The 14,652-nt window shown below is 52.0% G+C and overlaps 1 protein-coding gene across 1 annotated transcript; it reads left to right on the top strand.

The window, feature by feature from the left end:
• The first annotated feature begins 6,759 nt into the window (after nt 1-6,759).
• On the top strand, nt 6,760-13,937 carry LOC126273330 (WW domain-binding protein 11-like). Its single transcript, XM_049976877.1, has 3 exons — nt 6,760-7,830; nt 8,549-8,761; nt 13,731-13,937. Exons 1-3 carry the CDS (start codon nt 6,760-6,762, stop codon nt 13,935-13,937), a joined length of 1,491 nt encoding a protein of 496 aa, XP_049832834.1.
• The last annotated feature ends 715 nt before the right edge of the window (nt 13,938-14,652 follow it).

Below are 14,652 nucleotides of genomic sequence, written 5' to 3'. Positions count from 1 at the left end.
ATTATTGACTTGCACGCAACCAATATCCTCCAGAGAGGTTATAAATTAGTCTATGAAGAATAAACCGTATTTAGTTTGCTAGTACATTGACCATACTTGCAATTTTCAGAAAGGTATAGTGTTTCGTTATTGTATCACATCATTACAGAAATGCATTAAAGCATTTTTGATGAGTCATCAGTCTTCTGATTGACTTGATACGGCCCGCCACGAATTCCTCTTCATTAACAGACTCTTCACCTCGAAGTAGTAGCTGCATCTTATGTCCGCAGTTATTTGCTGGATGTATTCCAATCTCTGTTTCCTTCCACAGTTTCTTCTCTCTACAGCTCCGTCTGGTACCATGGAAGTTACTCCCTGATACCTTAAGGTATGTCTTACCATCCTGTCCCTTCTTCTCGTCAGTGTTTTCTCATACATTCCTTTCTTCTCCGATTCTGCGCAGAACCTTCTCATTCCTTATCTTACCTGTCTACCTAATTTTCAACACTCTTCTGTAGCACCAAATCTCAAATGCTTCGATTCTCTTCCGGTTTTACCACAGTTCATGTTTCGTTATCATACAATGATGTGTTCCAAACGTACATTCTCAGAAATTTCTTCCTCCAAATAAAGTCTATGTTTGATACTCGCAGATTTCTCTTGGCCAGAAATGTCCATTTTACCAGTGCTAGTCTGCTTTTGACGTCCTCTTTGCTCCGCCCGTCATTGGCTATTTTACTGCCTACGTAGCAAAATTCTTTACTTCATTTACTTCATTAACATCAATTCTGGTGTCAAGTTGCTCGTTGTTCTCATTTCTGCTACTTACTACTTTCACCTGTCTTCGAGTTACTCTCAATCCGTATTCTTTACATATTAGTCTGTTCATTTCATTCATCAGATCTTGTAGTTTTACTTCACTATCACTCAGGATAACAATGTCATCAGCGTATCGTGCCACTAATACCCTTTCACCTTGAATTTTAATTCCATCCCCGAACCATTCTTTTATTTCCATCATGGCTTCTTCGATATACTAACTGAACAGCAGGAGCGAAAGACTGCATTTCTGTCTTAAACCCCTAATCCAAGCACTTCGCTCTTGGTCTTCCACTCTTATTATTCCTTCTTGGCTATAATACATGTTTTATATCACCCGTCTCTCCCTATGGCCTACCGCCATTTTTCGCAGAATTTCGAACATCTTGCCCTGCTTTACATTGTCAAACGCTTTCCCAGGACGGAAAATCCTATAAACGTATCTTTACTTTTGCTTAGTTTTCTTTCTATTATCAATCGGAACGTCAGAATTGCCCCTCTTTTGCCTTCGTCTTTCCTAAACTAAAACTGATCGTTGTCTAACACATCCTCAATTTCCTTTTCCAGTCTTGTGAATATTATTCTTGTCAGCAACTTGGACGCACTTGTTTGAAGCTGATTGTGCGATAATTGTCGCACTTTTCACCGCTTGCTATCCTTTGAATTGTGTGGATGTTATTGATCCATAATTCAGAGCTCAAGGCTTATACATTACACACACCATTATGAGTAGTCGTTTTGTTGCCATTTCCCCCAATGATTTTAGAAATTCTGATAGAATGTTATCCATACCTTCTACCGTATTTGCTCATAAGTCCACCAAATCTCTTTCAAATTCAGTTTCTAACACTGGAGTCCCTACTACGTCAGTGTCGATTCCCGTCTCCTCGTTTGTCAAATCATCAGACAATTCCTTCCCCTCACAGATGCATTCAATTACTCTTTCCACCCATCCGGTCTCTCCTATGCATTTAACAGTGGAATTCCCGTTGGACTCTTAATGTTACCACCCTTGTTTTAATGTCACCGAAGGCTGTTTTGACTTTCTGTATTCTGAGTCAGTCCTTGCGACAAAATCATTTCTTTTTCCTTCACGTTTGTCATGTAGCCATTTCGTCTTAGTTTTGCTACACTTCCTGTTCATTTCATTCTCACCGACTGGTATTTCTGTGGCCCTGAATTTTCTGAATTTGAACTTTCTTCTTTCGTCGATCAACTGATGTATTTCTTCTTTTTCATGGTGTCTTCGCAGTTACCTTCTCTGTGCCTATGTTTTTCTTTCCTACTTCCCGTGTTAGAGATGTCTATTCCTCTTCAATTTTACTGCCTACTTAACTATTCCTCTTTTCAATATCTATATCCATTGCTTCCTTAGCACTTCCGTATGCCGCTGCTTTGTGGACTGATTCTTCCTGACTAATCTATTAAAATTCTCCCTAGTCTTCGTCACTACTACATCGTGATATGGGTCTATATTTGCTTCTGGGTACCCTTATAATGAAGTATGTGATTCGGAATCTCTGTCTGACCATGATGTAATCTAACGTAAATATTTCTGTACGTCATGGCTTTTTCCAAGTATACCTCCTCACCTGGTGATTCGTGAAGAGATTATTCGCTACTACTTGATGAAATTTATTACAGAACTCAATTAGTCTTTCTCCTCTCTCATTCCTAGTACCATGCCCAAATTCTCTCGTAATCCTTTCCTCTACTCCTCCCTCTACACCAGTATTCCAGACCCCCATGATTATTATATTTTCGTCTCCCTTTGCATGTTGCATTACCATTTCAATATCCTCATATACGTTCTCTGTCTTTTTATCTTCAGCTTGCGACGTCCACATGTATACCTGAACTATTGTTATCAGTGTTGGTTTGCTGTCGATTCTGATGATAGCAGCCCTATCCCTAAACCATTCAGAGTTACTCTCTTTCTGCCTTACTTTACTAGTCGTAACAAATCCTAGTCCCATTATACCATTCTGTGCTGCTGTGTTTTTCGCGCCGCAGGATGGGCAAGAAAGGCGATAGTAACAAATCAAATCAGCGAAGGTCATCGGTACAGTAGCTTGATAAGTTTGCCCAACGGCAGGAGAAGAATGTTGAAGGTGACTGTACACGTGTCCCGCCTCTGTCCATCCTGTGCAGAGTCTCCGAGTTGACAGAGCTGTACGATGTGTTGATACAGGGTGTTTCAAAAATGACCGCTATATTTGAAACGGCAATAAAAACTAAACGAGCAGCGATAGAAATACACCGTTTGTTGCAATATGCTTGGGACAACAGTACATTTTCAGGCGGACAAACTTTTGAAATGACAGTAGTTACAATTTTCAACAACAGATGGCGCTGCATGTGATGTGAAAGATATAGAAGACAACGCAGTCTGTGGGTGCGCCATTCTGTATGTCGTCTTTCTGCTGTAAGCGTGTGCTGTTCACAACGTGCAAGTGTGCAGTGGACAAGATGGTTTATTCCTTAGAACAGAGGATTTTTCTGGTGTTGGAATTCCACCGCCTAGAACACAGTGTTGTTGCAACAAGACGAAGTTTTCAACGGAGGTTTAATGTAACCAAAGGACCGAAAAGCGATACAATAAAGGATCTGTTTGAAAAATTTCAACGGACTAGGAACATGACGGATGAACGTGCTGGAAAGGTAGGGCGACCACGTACGGCAACCACAGAAGGCAACGCGCAGCTAGTGCAGCAGGTGATCCAACAGCGGCCTCGGGTTTCCGTTCGCCGTGTTGCAGCTGCGGTCCAAATGACGCCAACGTCCACGTATCGTCTCATGCGCCAGAGTTTACACCTCTATCCATACAAAATTCAAACGCGGCAACCCCTCAGCGCCACTACCATTGCTGCACGAGAGACATTCGCTAACGATATAGTGCACAGGATTGATGGCGGCGATATGCATGTGGGCAGCATTTGGTTTACTGACGAAGCTTATTTTTACCTGGACGGCTTCGTCAATAAACAGAACTGGCGCATATGGTGAACCGAAAAGCGCCATGTTGCAGTCCCATCGTCGGCCAAGTACTGGACTGGGCCGCCATTTCTCCCAAAGGAATCATTGGCACATTTTTCAGATCCGAAACGATTACTGCATCACGCTATCTGGACATTCTTCGTGAATTTGTGGCGGTACAAACTGCCTTAGACGACACTGCGAACACCTCGTGGTTTATGCAAGATGGTGCCCGGCCACATCGCACGGCCGACGTCTTTAACTTCCTGAATGAATTTTTCGATGATCGTGTGATTGCTTTGGCTATCCGAAACATACAGGAGGCGGCGTGGATTGGTCTCCCTATTCGCCAGACATGAACCCCTGTGACTTCTTTCTGAGGGGACGCTTGAAAGACCAGGTGTACCGCCAGAATCCAGAAACAATTGAACAGCTGAAGCAGTACATCTCATCTGCATGTGAAGCCATTCCGCCAGACACGTTGTCAAAGGTTTCGGGTAATTTCATTCAGAGACTACGCCATATTATTGCTACGCATGGTGGATATGTGGAAAATATCGTACTATAGAGTTTCCCAGACCGCAGCGCCATCTGTTGTTGAAAATTGTAACTACTGTAATTTCGAAAGTTTGTCTGCCTGAAAATGTACTGTTGTCCCAAGCACATTGCAACAAACGGTGTATTTCTATCGCTGCTCGTTTAGTTTGTATTGCCGTTTCAAATATACCGGTCATTTTTGAAACACCCTGTATATTGCTGCGTATTGGAACCCAGCGCAGAGTCTGTAGACTCTGACACCTTGATGGAGCTATAGGTAGCAAGTATGGAAGACTGGAGGGCACTGAAGAAAGTTGTTACTGCCCATATCTTTTCAGTGCCCAGCAACAAGAATACACCACAAATGGGTCAAGAGAAGATAACCCAGGGAGTACTCTGTGAATTGACTTGGATTTATGAAAAGAAGATTGTCTAAGAAGGGATGCTGCGATCTGGCTTCCGAGTTCCTGCAGTAAAGCTGGAATAACAGACAAATAAGACAAGACCACCGTTATACATCGTCACAGTGGAAACAGCAGACGACCTCGGCAGCATCTATGAGCTGCGCAAGCTTCTCATCTTCCCCGTGACAGTGGAAGCACTACCAAGAAACCTGGACTAAAAGCCTCAGTGCTTCCAGTGTCAGGGTGAAAGCCACTTAGCGAAATACTGCCAAAATGCTATGACGTGCGCAAAATCGTCCAGACAGCATGAGAGTGGCGCCTGAACCAGAGCACGAGAAGAAATATCAGTGGGCCGCACGTAGAAATTTTATGTGGCTGCAAAGCCATCGCTGGCTGCAGCAGCGCCGAAAAAAGGAAGAGCGACCAGAACTTAGGGAGTTCAGCACATACTGAGGAGACGCCACCGACGACGATGACGACGTGGAAAAACAGCGGCGTCGCCACCGATGTGCACCGAAGACGGGATGGCAGAGGCCTCCTCTCACCATCCACCACCCCCCCCCCCCCCCCCCCCCCCCGCACACCACAAGGTAACGTCTGCGGTCGGAAAGGGTAGGCTGGCTTTATGCTGGAGGGCGGAGGGAGCTTATGTGTCGGCTCTCGGAGAACAAATCACCGTACTGGCAGAAGGCTCAGCAATGATGTGCGAGGGCATCCAGCACGCCGACCTCGGCGCCGCCATGAACGAGCCGACACCAGGACAGCGAAATGGAAGCGGCCCGCCTCCTGCCGACTTAGACCTACCTGATTGACATCAAGCAGAGTTACGAGCGGCGCAGACGGGCGTGCAAACAGAACTCAAGACGGCCTCCCAGACGGAAGGCAAATCTCTAAGTCATCAAGAGTAACAGAAGCATCAGCAGGACGATCGTCATCAGATCTACATCTATACCTACATCTACATCCATACTCCGCAAGCCACATGACGGTGTGTGGCGGAGGGTACCTTGAGTACCTCTATCGGTTCTCCCTTCTATTCCAGTCTCGTATTGTTCGTGGAAAGAAGGATTGTCGGTATGCCTCTGTGTGGGCTCTAATCTCTCTGGTTTTACCCTCGTGGTCTCTTCGAGAGATATACGCAGGAGGGAGCAATATACTGCTTGACTCCTCGGTGAAGATATGTTCTCGAAACCTCAACAAAAGCCCGTACCGAGCTACTGAGCGACTCTCCTGCAGAGTCTTCCACTGGAGTTTATCTATCATCTCCGTAACGCTTTCGCGATTACTAAATGATCCTGTAACGAAGCGCGCTGCTCTCCATCGGACCTTCTCTATATATGGTAAGAAAGAGGAGGATGATGGTTAACTGCACCTCACAGACAACATCAAGCTATGCCGAGAAATACAAGCCAAAGAGTTCGTCAACATACAAAACCACATGATGAACGACGAAACACTGGATATCACGATACCAGTTGTATTGGAACGATCTCAGACCGAAAACCAAACGGGCTCTATTGCTGTAAACATAAGGAGAGGAACAACAAGTACCACATAGCATGCACACCACGAAGTAACTATCTTCCTTCCCATCACATCAGCAGGCAAAGTAACGTGACAACATCAGCAATTCTGGCTGCAGTCCACCTCGTCTGTATGGGTGAATCTCATAACTGTCCCCAGGCCTTCCGAAAAATTCACAATTGGGAGGAAACCTTCCTCCTAACTCCCCCAAGAAAGAAATACAGTACACAGAGACAAAATAGAATTCCATATCTGTTACGTCTGCCACAGACGGCCCCTGCCAGGCACACTACACTGAAGACATCCCTGTGTACCATATAACATACACAAGCACTTGCAGGCGCAACCTGGAGAAAATCAATTATTCTTGCTAGAGACTAATGCGAACCTTTTTCTGCAGAGGTCGCCTCACAGACGCAGGGAAAGTTGGAGTACTCCGCCGACCTCCGCCGGCTTTATAAGGCGAGCGTAGCAGCAGTGCAGCCAGATCGCACCCGTTCACGCATTCCGAGTTGCGATGTCGAGGCGGAAGGACGTGTTTGACGGTAGAGCGAAGGTTGTGGCGGATCGCTGTCCGGCGGGGTCAGCTCAGGCGACTGAGTTGCTCCTGTCGGCGGCCCCATCCGGCCCCCCACTTATGACGAACCGGCGCCGACAACCTGACGATGACTTGGATGTTTCTTCTGATGACGTTTCTCGCTCCCAGGAGCGCATGCTCGTTCGAATGCACAAGCTTGCGCATGGGGGTGACTACCCCGGTCGTGCGGAAGACGTAGCTGCCGTGCTTGCTTACTGCAATATCCGGAAGGCTGCTGCACTGCCGGGCACGGGGCGACAGGAGGCAGTTGCGCCGGTGGGGGCCTCGCCAGGTGCGTTGTCTGCGTCCCTGGCGACGGCGGTCTCACTGGGTGCGCCACGAGGGCCGGCCATGCAAGAGGTCGGTTCTCTCGTGGCTGCTCCTACGGCCCTGCAACAGCAAGAACCCGTTGCCACGCCAGTTACTGCCCCGCCCTGCGCGAAGGGCACTACCGCGGTCTGGGCGGGTGCAAAGCCAGCTCAAGAGGCCGCCGTGATTGCCGGCGACGACGACTTACCAGACGCTAATCTTGCGGAGGCTATTGCTGACGCCGACCGACGTGACGCTGACGATGCTCGTGCGCTCCGGAAGCGCCGTGCAGACGTGGCTGACGACTCCGATGTCCGCTCCCAAGCCTCCGACACTGCTCGGCCGCGGAAGAAAGCCCCTAAGGCCTCCCGACCCGCTGCTGCCGCCGCGGCCCAGGTGGTCGCGACGCCGCTGCGCACGAGGGGGCAGCAGCCCTCCACAGGGCCTCCTGACGTGCGCCGCCCCGATGAGGACGGGTTCATCACCCCTGCCAGGCGCCGCACGGCGCGGGCAGCTGTCCTACAGCCTGCGCAGCCACTGCCGACTGCCAACGCCTTCCAGGACGCGTCTGTTGACGTAGCGGATGACGCTGGGGTTCCGCCCCGGAAAGCGGCGCCGCGAACCCCGCCGATTGTGGTCCAATGGGACGGCCCTTATAAGCCGTTCGAGCAGAAGATCGCTCGGGCGGCGCCCACTGCCAGTGTCAGGACTGCTGGCACTGACCTTTACCGTCTCTCCATGACCAGTATCGAGGACTACCGTGCAGTCATGGATGTCATCTGCAAAGATGGCCTCCATTGCTACACACATCCGTCAGAGCCGCTCAAGCTGTTGAAGGTGGTGTTCCGCCGCCTCCCACTACAGTTTGGGGCGGATTACCTACGTGAAGAACTGGAGGACATGGGCTTCGGCATCCGCCACACGGGCCTCATGAACTCCCCGCGCACCCACCGCCCCATGCCGCTGTACCAGGTCGTTCTTGTCGACAACATTGCAAATCGCAAGATCTTTCAGGTGCGGCGGGTTGGGCATGTCGATGTCGAAGTGGAGCCACTGCGAGCCAAAGGCAGGAGGGCCCAGTGCTTCTCTTGCCAACGGCTCGACCATGTGTCCCGCTACTGTTCGATGCCTCCCCGCTGCGTCAAGTGCGGAGCCCAGCATCAGAGCAAGGAATGCTCGCTCAAACGTGAGGGTAAACCGACGTGCTGCAATTGCAGTGGCGCGCACGTCACGAGCTACCGTGGATGTCCGGCTTTCCAGCGTGGCCGCCATCAGCACCGTGGCCTGGCTGCCCCTTCCCGCAAGGTGCAGCCTGGCACCAGCTTCGCTGATGCCGCTAAGGGGGGAGCGCCCAACCCTTCCCCTCCGCGGCCTGCTGCCTCCGTTGGTGATGCTCCGCAGCGGCCTGCCTCTTCCGCAGCGGCTGCTGACCCTGCACCCACGCCTGCATCTCCCGCTGCCGCTCCCCGCCGGCGCCGACGACGGCCGCGGCGATCGCCCCGCGACGGCTCGTCCGGCCGCTGGTGCCCCTCTGGAGTGGCGGCGGCCTGACCCCCAGGCTGTGCCCCCGCCGACACCGCCTCCTGCGGTTCCACCGCCACCTGCTGTTCCTGCTTTGGAGGCCGCCCCAGAGGCCCCAACGGCTCCCGATGCCGCTGAGCTCCGTACGCTACTGCGTTCGTTGAGCCGGCTGCTTGAGCAGCTCCCGGTGCTCGTCACCGCCGTCACGTCTGCCCTCCAGGCCGGCGTTGTTCCTGCTGACCGCCATGGATAATGAGCACTTCCATGGGCTCACGGTGTGCGGTTTCAACGCACGCGGTTTGGTTCCCCAACAAGGGGAATTCCGCCAATTTCTCCGTGATGAGGCGATCGACGTCTGTCTCGTCTGCGAGACGTTTCTGAAGCCTGGTGTGGCCGTCGGGGTGGCGAACTATCGCTGCTACCGCACCGACCGGCCCACCCATGGCGGAGGCACCGCCATCTATGTGAAGGCTTCGCTAAAGCATCATGAAGTCCTGATGCCACCTCTTGCTACGGTGGAGGCCACTGGGGTGGCTGTCTCCACCACGGCGGGGGTCATTACCTTCATCGCCGTCTACAGGCCACCGAGAGGCCATCTCCTGGAGGCCGACCTTGATGCCCTGCTGACGCTGCGTGGGAAGCTGTTCATTGCGGGCGATCTGAACGCCAAGAGCCCACAATGGAACTCTCGCGTCACCAACGTCAGTGGGCGGCGCCTTCTCCGCATCACTCAGCGTCATGGCGCTGTCGTCCTCGGTCCGTTTGACCACACCTTCTTCCCCAACAGAGGCCAGTCCGACGTGCTCGACGTCGCGGTCCTAAAGGGCGTTGGGCACTTTACACCGGCTACCGTCCGCTGTGCCCTGTCGTCCGACCACCTTCCGGTTGTCTACGACATGGACATCGTCGGCGCCTCCCTTCCGCCTAGCCGTCGCACCTTCCGCGGCATTGACGAGGCCCGTTTTCGAGATGAACTGCTCGGTCGCTTCGTCGATGCCCCAGATCCTGCCCTGGTTGGGGCCGATGCTGCGCTGGCCTTTTTTACGCGGCACGCTCTCAGCGCTGCTGCTGCTGCGTCTCCCTGTCAGCTGAGGCGGCCTCGTGAGATGTCCCGGCAGCTTCCGCCGCACATCTTGGAGGCTATTACCGCCAAAAACCGTCTATTCCGTGAGTGGCAGCTGACTCGCCAGCCTGCGACCAAGCGTCGCCTCAATCGGGCACGGCGTGAAATCCGGGCCGCTATCGACCAACACCGGAACCGTGACTGGGCTGGCCTTGTGGCCACCCTCACCACGACTGACGGGAGTGCCTGGGGATCGCCAAGCGATTCCTCCGCCGCCATCAGCCTGTTCCTCCGCTCCACGTCGGCGGTGAGATTGTCTGTGCCCCGGACGCCAAGGCCAACGCCCTCGCCGACGTGTTCGCCGACAACTTCCGCCCGATCGCGGACGTCCTGGATGCCGACCATGTCCGTCTCGTGGAAGACCGCCTCCCGGTTTTCCTCGCCGCCAGGGCTGCTGACGATGTGATCCCACCCATCACCGCCACTGAGGTTGAACTCCAGTGCCGCCGCCTCAACCCCAAGAAGGCGGGTGGCTCCGATGGTGTCACGAACCGCCTCCTGCAGCTATTGCCACCGGCGATCCATGACTCACTGGCGGACACTTTCAACTGTGTTCTCCGCTCCAGGATCTTCCCTTCCGCGTGGAAGCACGCAGAAGTGGTGGCTATCCCGAAGGCTGGCAAGGATCCGCGTCGGGTGGAGCACTACCGGCCGATCAGCCTGCTCCCGTCTCTCTCCAAAATCTTTGAGAGGCTATACGTGGAGCGGCTGTGGCGCCACGTCACTGCCGAAGGGCTCCTTCCTTCGGAGCAGTTCGGATTCCGGCGGGGCCACTCGACCACGCAGCAACTATTACGCCTGGTGGAACAGGCGATGCGGGCGCTGGAATCGAGGGAGTACCTTGGGGCGGTACTCCTCGACGTCTCCAAGGCGTTCGACTGCGTGTGGCACGAGGGCCTCGTGTACAAACTCCTTGTGCATGGGGTCCCGACGTCACACGCCCTTCTGCTGCGGTCCTACCTCGCAGGCCGCACCTTCCACGTCCGGGCCGGCGGCGGCACCTCCACTGATCGGCCAATTCGTGCGGGGGTACCGCAGGGGTCGGTTCTCGGCCCCCTGCTGTACACCTTGTATACCGCTGACGCTCCGCGGGTGGCGCGCGTGGAGTTGGCTCTTTACGCCGACGACACTGCGCTGTTCACCCGCAGTATGAACGTGGTCGCCATGTGCCGCCGGCTCCAACTGGCGTGCGATGTCCTGGGGGCGTGGTCGACCAAGTGGCGACTCAAGTTTAACGCCGCCAAGAGCCAGGCGGTCGTTTTCACTCGGAGACGGTTGCCTCCAGACCTGCCGCCTGTCTCGATCTCGGGAGGCCCCATCCCGTGCTCACCGACCGGCACATACCTCGGTGTGACGCTTGACAGGAATCTCACCTGGCTGCCGCACATCCGCGACATCAGGGGGCGGGCGATTGGGCGTCTCCGGGCGCTCTACCCGCTGTTGAACCCCTCATCCACGCTCCCCCCTCGGCATGGCCTGACCGTGTACTTGGCCCTCATCCGGCCGGTACTCGAGTACGCCGCCGTTGTGTGGGGCAATGCCGCTCCATCGCACGTTGCAATGCTCCAGCGTGTTCAGAATCGGGCGCTGCGCCTCGCTCTCCACAAGCCGCCTCGTTACTCAACAAGGCTCCTTCATGAGGAAGCTGGCGTCCCGTTGCTGCGGGATCGCTTCAGGCAGTCCGCCAGGGTGTTCTATGCCTCTGCAGAACACTCTGGCAGTCGTCTTATCCGTGGACTGGGTCACCAAGTCCACCGCAGGCCCACCACGCGTTGGCCTGATCTGCTGCGGGAGTAGTTTCTCCCGCAGCCTCTATGACGCTTTTGACGCAGCGTCCGCACCCACGCGGCCGCTCCCATAGGCCAATCCTAAGCGTAAGGCCCCACTATAGTTCTAGAGGTCCACACAGGAACAGCAGCTTCGCTGCTTAGCCTGTCTCCCTCCTGGTAGATTTATCCAGAGAATTGCAGTGCAGTGCAGTGCAGTGCAGCCAGATCCTTGCCGAACTAGGACCAGCTCGGACGGACCTTCCCGACGCTCTTGATTAATAGTCGTCTACATCTTACCTGTTTTCTTTGTGTGTGTACAAAGTGTTACAAAATGGTACGGCCAAACGTTCAGGAAACATTCCTCACACGCAATTAAAGAAAAGATGTTATGTGGACATGTGTCCGGAAACGCTTAATTTCCATGTTAGAGCTTATTTTAGTTTCGTCAGCATGTACTGTACTTGCTCGATTCACCGAAAGTTGCCCCAATTGAAGGAAGGTAATGTTGACTTCGGTGCTTGTGTTGGCATGCGACTCATTGATCTACAGTACTAGCATCAAGCACATCAGTACGTAGCATCAACAGGTTAGAGTTCATCACGAACGTGGTTTTGCAGTCAGTGCAATGTTTACAAATGAGGAGTTGGCAGATGCCCATTTGATGTATGGATTAGCACGGGGTAGATTTCCAGAACGAAGGTGTCCCGACAGGAAGACGTTCGTAGCAACTGATCGGCGTCTTAGGGAACACGGATGAGGACACCTGCAATGGACGAGGCAATTGTTCGTGCAATTGACGATAACCCTAATGTCAGCGTCAGAGAAATTGCTGCTGTACAAGGTAACGTTGACCACGTCACTGTATAGAGAGTGCTACGGGAGAAGCAGTTGTTTCCGTACCATGTACAGCGTGTGCAGGTACTATCAGCAGCTGATTGGCCTCCACGGGTACACTTCTGCGAATTGTTCATCCAACAATGTGTCAATCGTCGATTCAGTGCAAATGTTCTCTTTACGGATGAGGCTTCATTGCAACGTGATCAAATTGTAAATTTTTACAAACAACATGTGTGGGCTGACGAGAGTCCGCACGCAATTGTGCAATCACGTCATCAACACAGATTTTCTGCGAACTTTTAGGCAGGCATTGTTGGTGATGTCTTGATTGTTCCCCATGTTATTCCACCTACGCTCAGTGGAGCACGTTATCATGATTTCATACGGGATACTCTACCTGTGCCTTTACGAGTACGACACAACGTGTGGTTCATGCACGATGGAGCTCCTGCACATTTCAGTCGAAGTGTTCGTATGCTTCTCAACAACATATTCGGTGACCGATGGATTGGTAGAGGCGGACCAATTCCATGGCCTCCACGCTCTCCTGACCTCAACCCTCTTGACTTGCATTTATGGGGGCATTAGAAAGCTCTTGTCTACGCAACCTCAGTACCAAATGTAGAGACTCTTCGTGCTCGTATTCTGGACGGCTGTGATACAATACGCCACTCTCCAGGGCTGCATCAGCGCATCAGGGATTCCATGCGACGGAGGGCGGATGCATTTATCCTCGCTAACGGAGGACACTTTGAACATTTCCTGTAACAAAGTGTTTGAAGTCACGCTGGTACGTTCTGTTGCTGTGTGTTTCCATTCCATGATTAATGTGATTTGAAGAGAAGTAATAAAGTGAGCTCTAACATGGAAAGTAAAGGTTTCCGGACACATGTCCACATAACATATTTTCTTTCTTTGTGTGTGAGTAATGTTTCCTGAAAGTTTGGCGGTACCTTTTTGTAACACCCTGTATAGTGATTGATCGAGAAGTGTAGTTCAGTTTCAATAAACGACATTGTACTGTGTGTTCTACAATACTGAGTATTATACAATATCCAAACGGCTGAGCTCTGAAACAGCCCGCCTTTCCCTTCCAGAAGTGAGTGAAAATTTTTGGTATTTCCCTAAAGAAAAATTGCAGACCAGTAGCTAACAGTGTCCACCTGAAGATGGCAATGAACGTTTTGCCGAAATACCGTGCAGTAATTACGACCTGACTCCACCGGAGGTCTGAGTATTAAGAGAAGAGCAAAAGTGAAGAAAACCTTTCTGATCCACGTAAAACAAGGAGCAGTTTGTGCAGAAGAGCAGCTACGAAATTCCCCCTCCTCATCGTGTGGTTTCTTTTTAAGGACCATCCACAGTATCACATTAGTTGCAGCGCAGTAGCACAGCACGCCAGCGCTGAGGGTGGTGCGTATGACACGGCGGCTGCAGTTCACGGCGAGCGCGCCGCTGATGGATGGGCGCTGTCGCGGCCACAACGGCCGTCACGATGGCCAGACGGCGTGACGCGGCGCCGGCCCGCGCCACGCAGCGCCGCGAAATTAGTTAATTGATTTCTGAACGGCGTCTGCCGCCGAAGGCCCGTATTCACGCCGCCGACAGCCGACGCCCACGTCAGCATACAGCGATCGCCCATCCCTCCAGACTCATTAGGGAAGCGTCCGCGACCCCTGACTAGCCCAGTAATGAGTTGACCAGTTATCGCGGAGCTCGAAAGCGTGAAATCTAATTAAGACTGGCTAACCCATTTTCTGGAGCCTTTCAGGAGATATAATGAGTCCACAAGGATTTTATTATTACTTGCATTGCGCTCCTCGATGGCAGGCAATTATCGGATCACTGTGATTACGAGATAACTTGAAATATTTCCTACTATTCATCAAAAAATTAAAGGTAATCATGTATCGAACTCGTTTTGCAGGTATAATGTTCTATTTTATCTTCATGAACATTATCTTTCTACACTACTGACCATTAAAACTGCTACACCAAGAAGAAATGCAGATGATAAACAGGTATTCATTGGACAAATATGTTATACTAGAACTGACATGTGATTACATTTTCACCCATTTTGGGCCCTTAGATCCTGAGAAATCAGTACCCAAAACAACCACTTCTCGCCATAATAACTGCCTCGATACGCCTGGGCATTGAGTCAAACAGAGCTTGGATGGCGTGTACAGGTACAGCTGACCACGCAGCTTCACCACGATACCACAGTTCATCAAGAGTAGTGACTGGCGTATTGTGGCGAGCCAGTTGCAA

The sequence above is a fragment of the Schistocerca gregaria genome, chromosome 5 (assembly GCF_023897955.1).
Source record: "Schistocerca gregaria isolate iqSchGreg1 chromosome 5, iqSchGreg1.2, whole genome shotgun sequence".
Classification (NCBI taxonomy): domain Eukaryota; kingdom Metazoa; phylum Arthropoda; class Insecta; order Orthoptera; family Acrididae; genus Schistocerca; species Schistocerca gregaria.
Note: the sequence above shows the minus strand (reverse complement) of the source record. Positions and strands in the feature narration are given on the sequence as shown.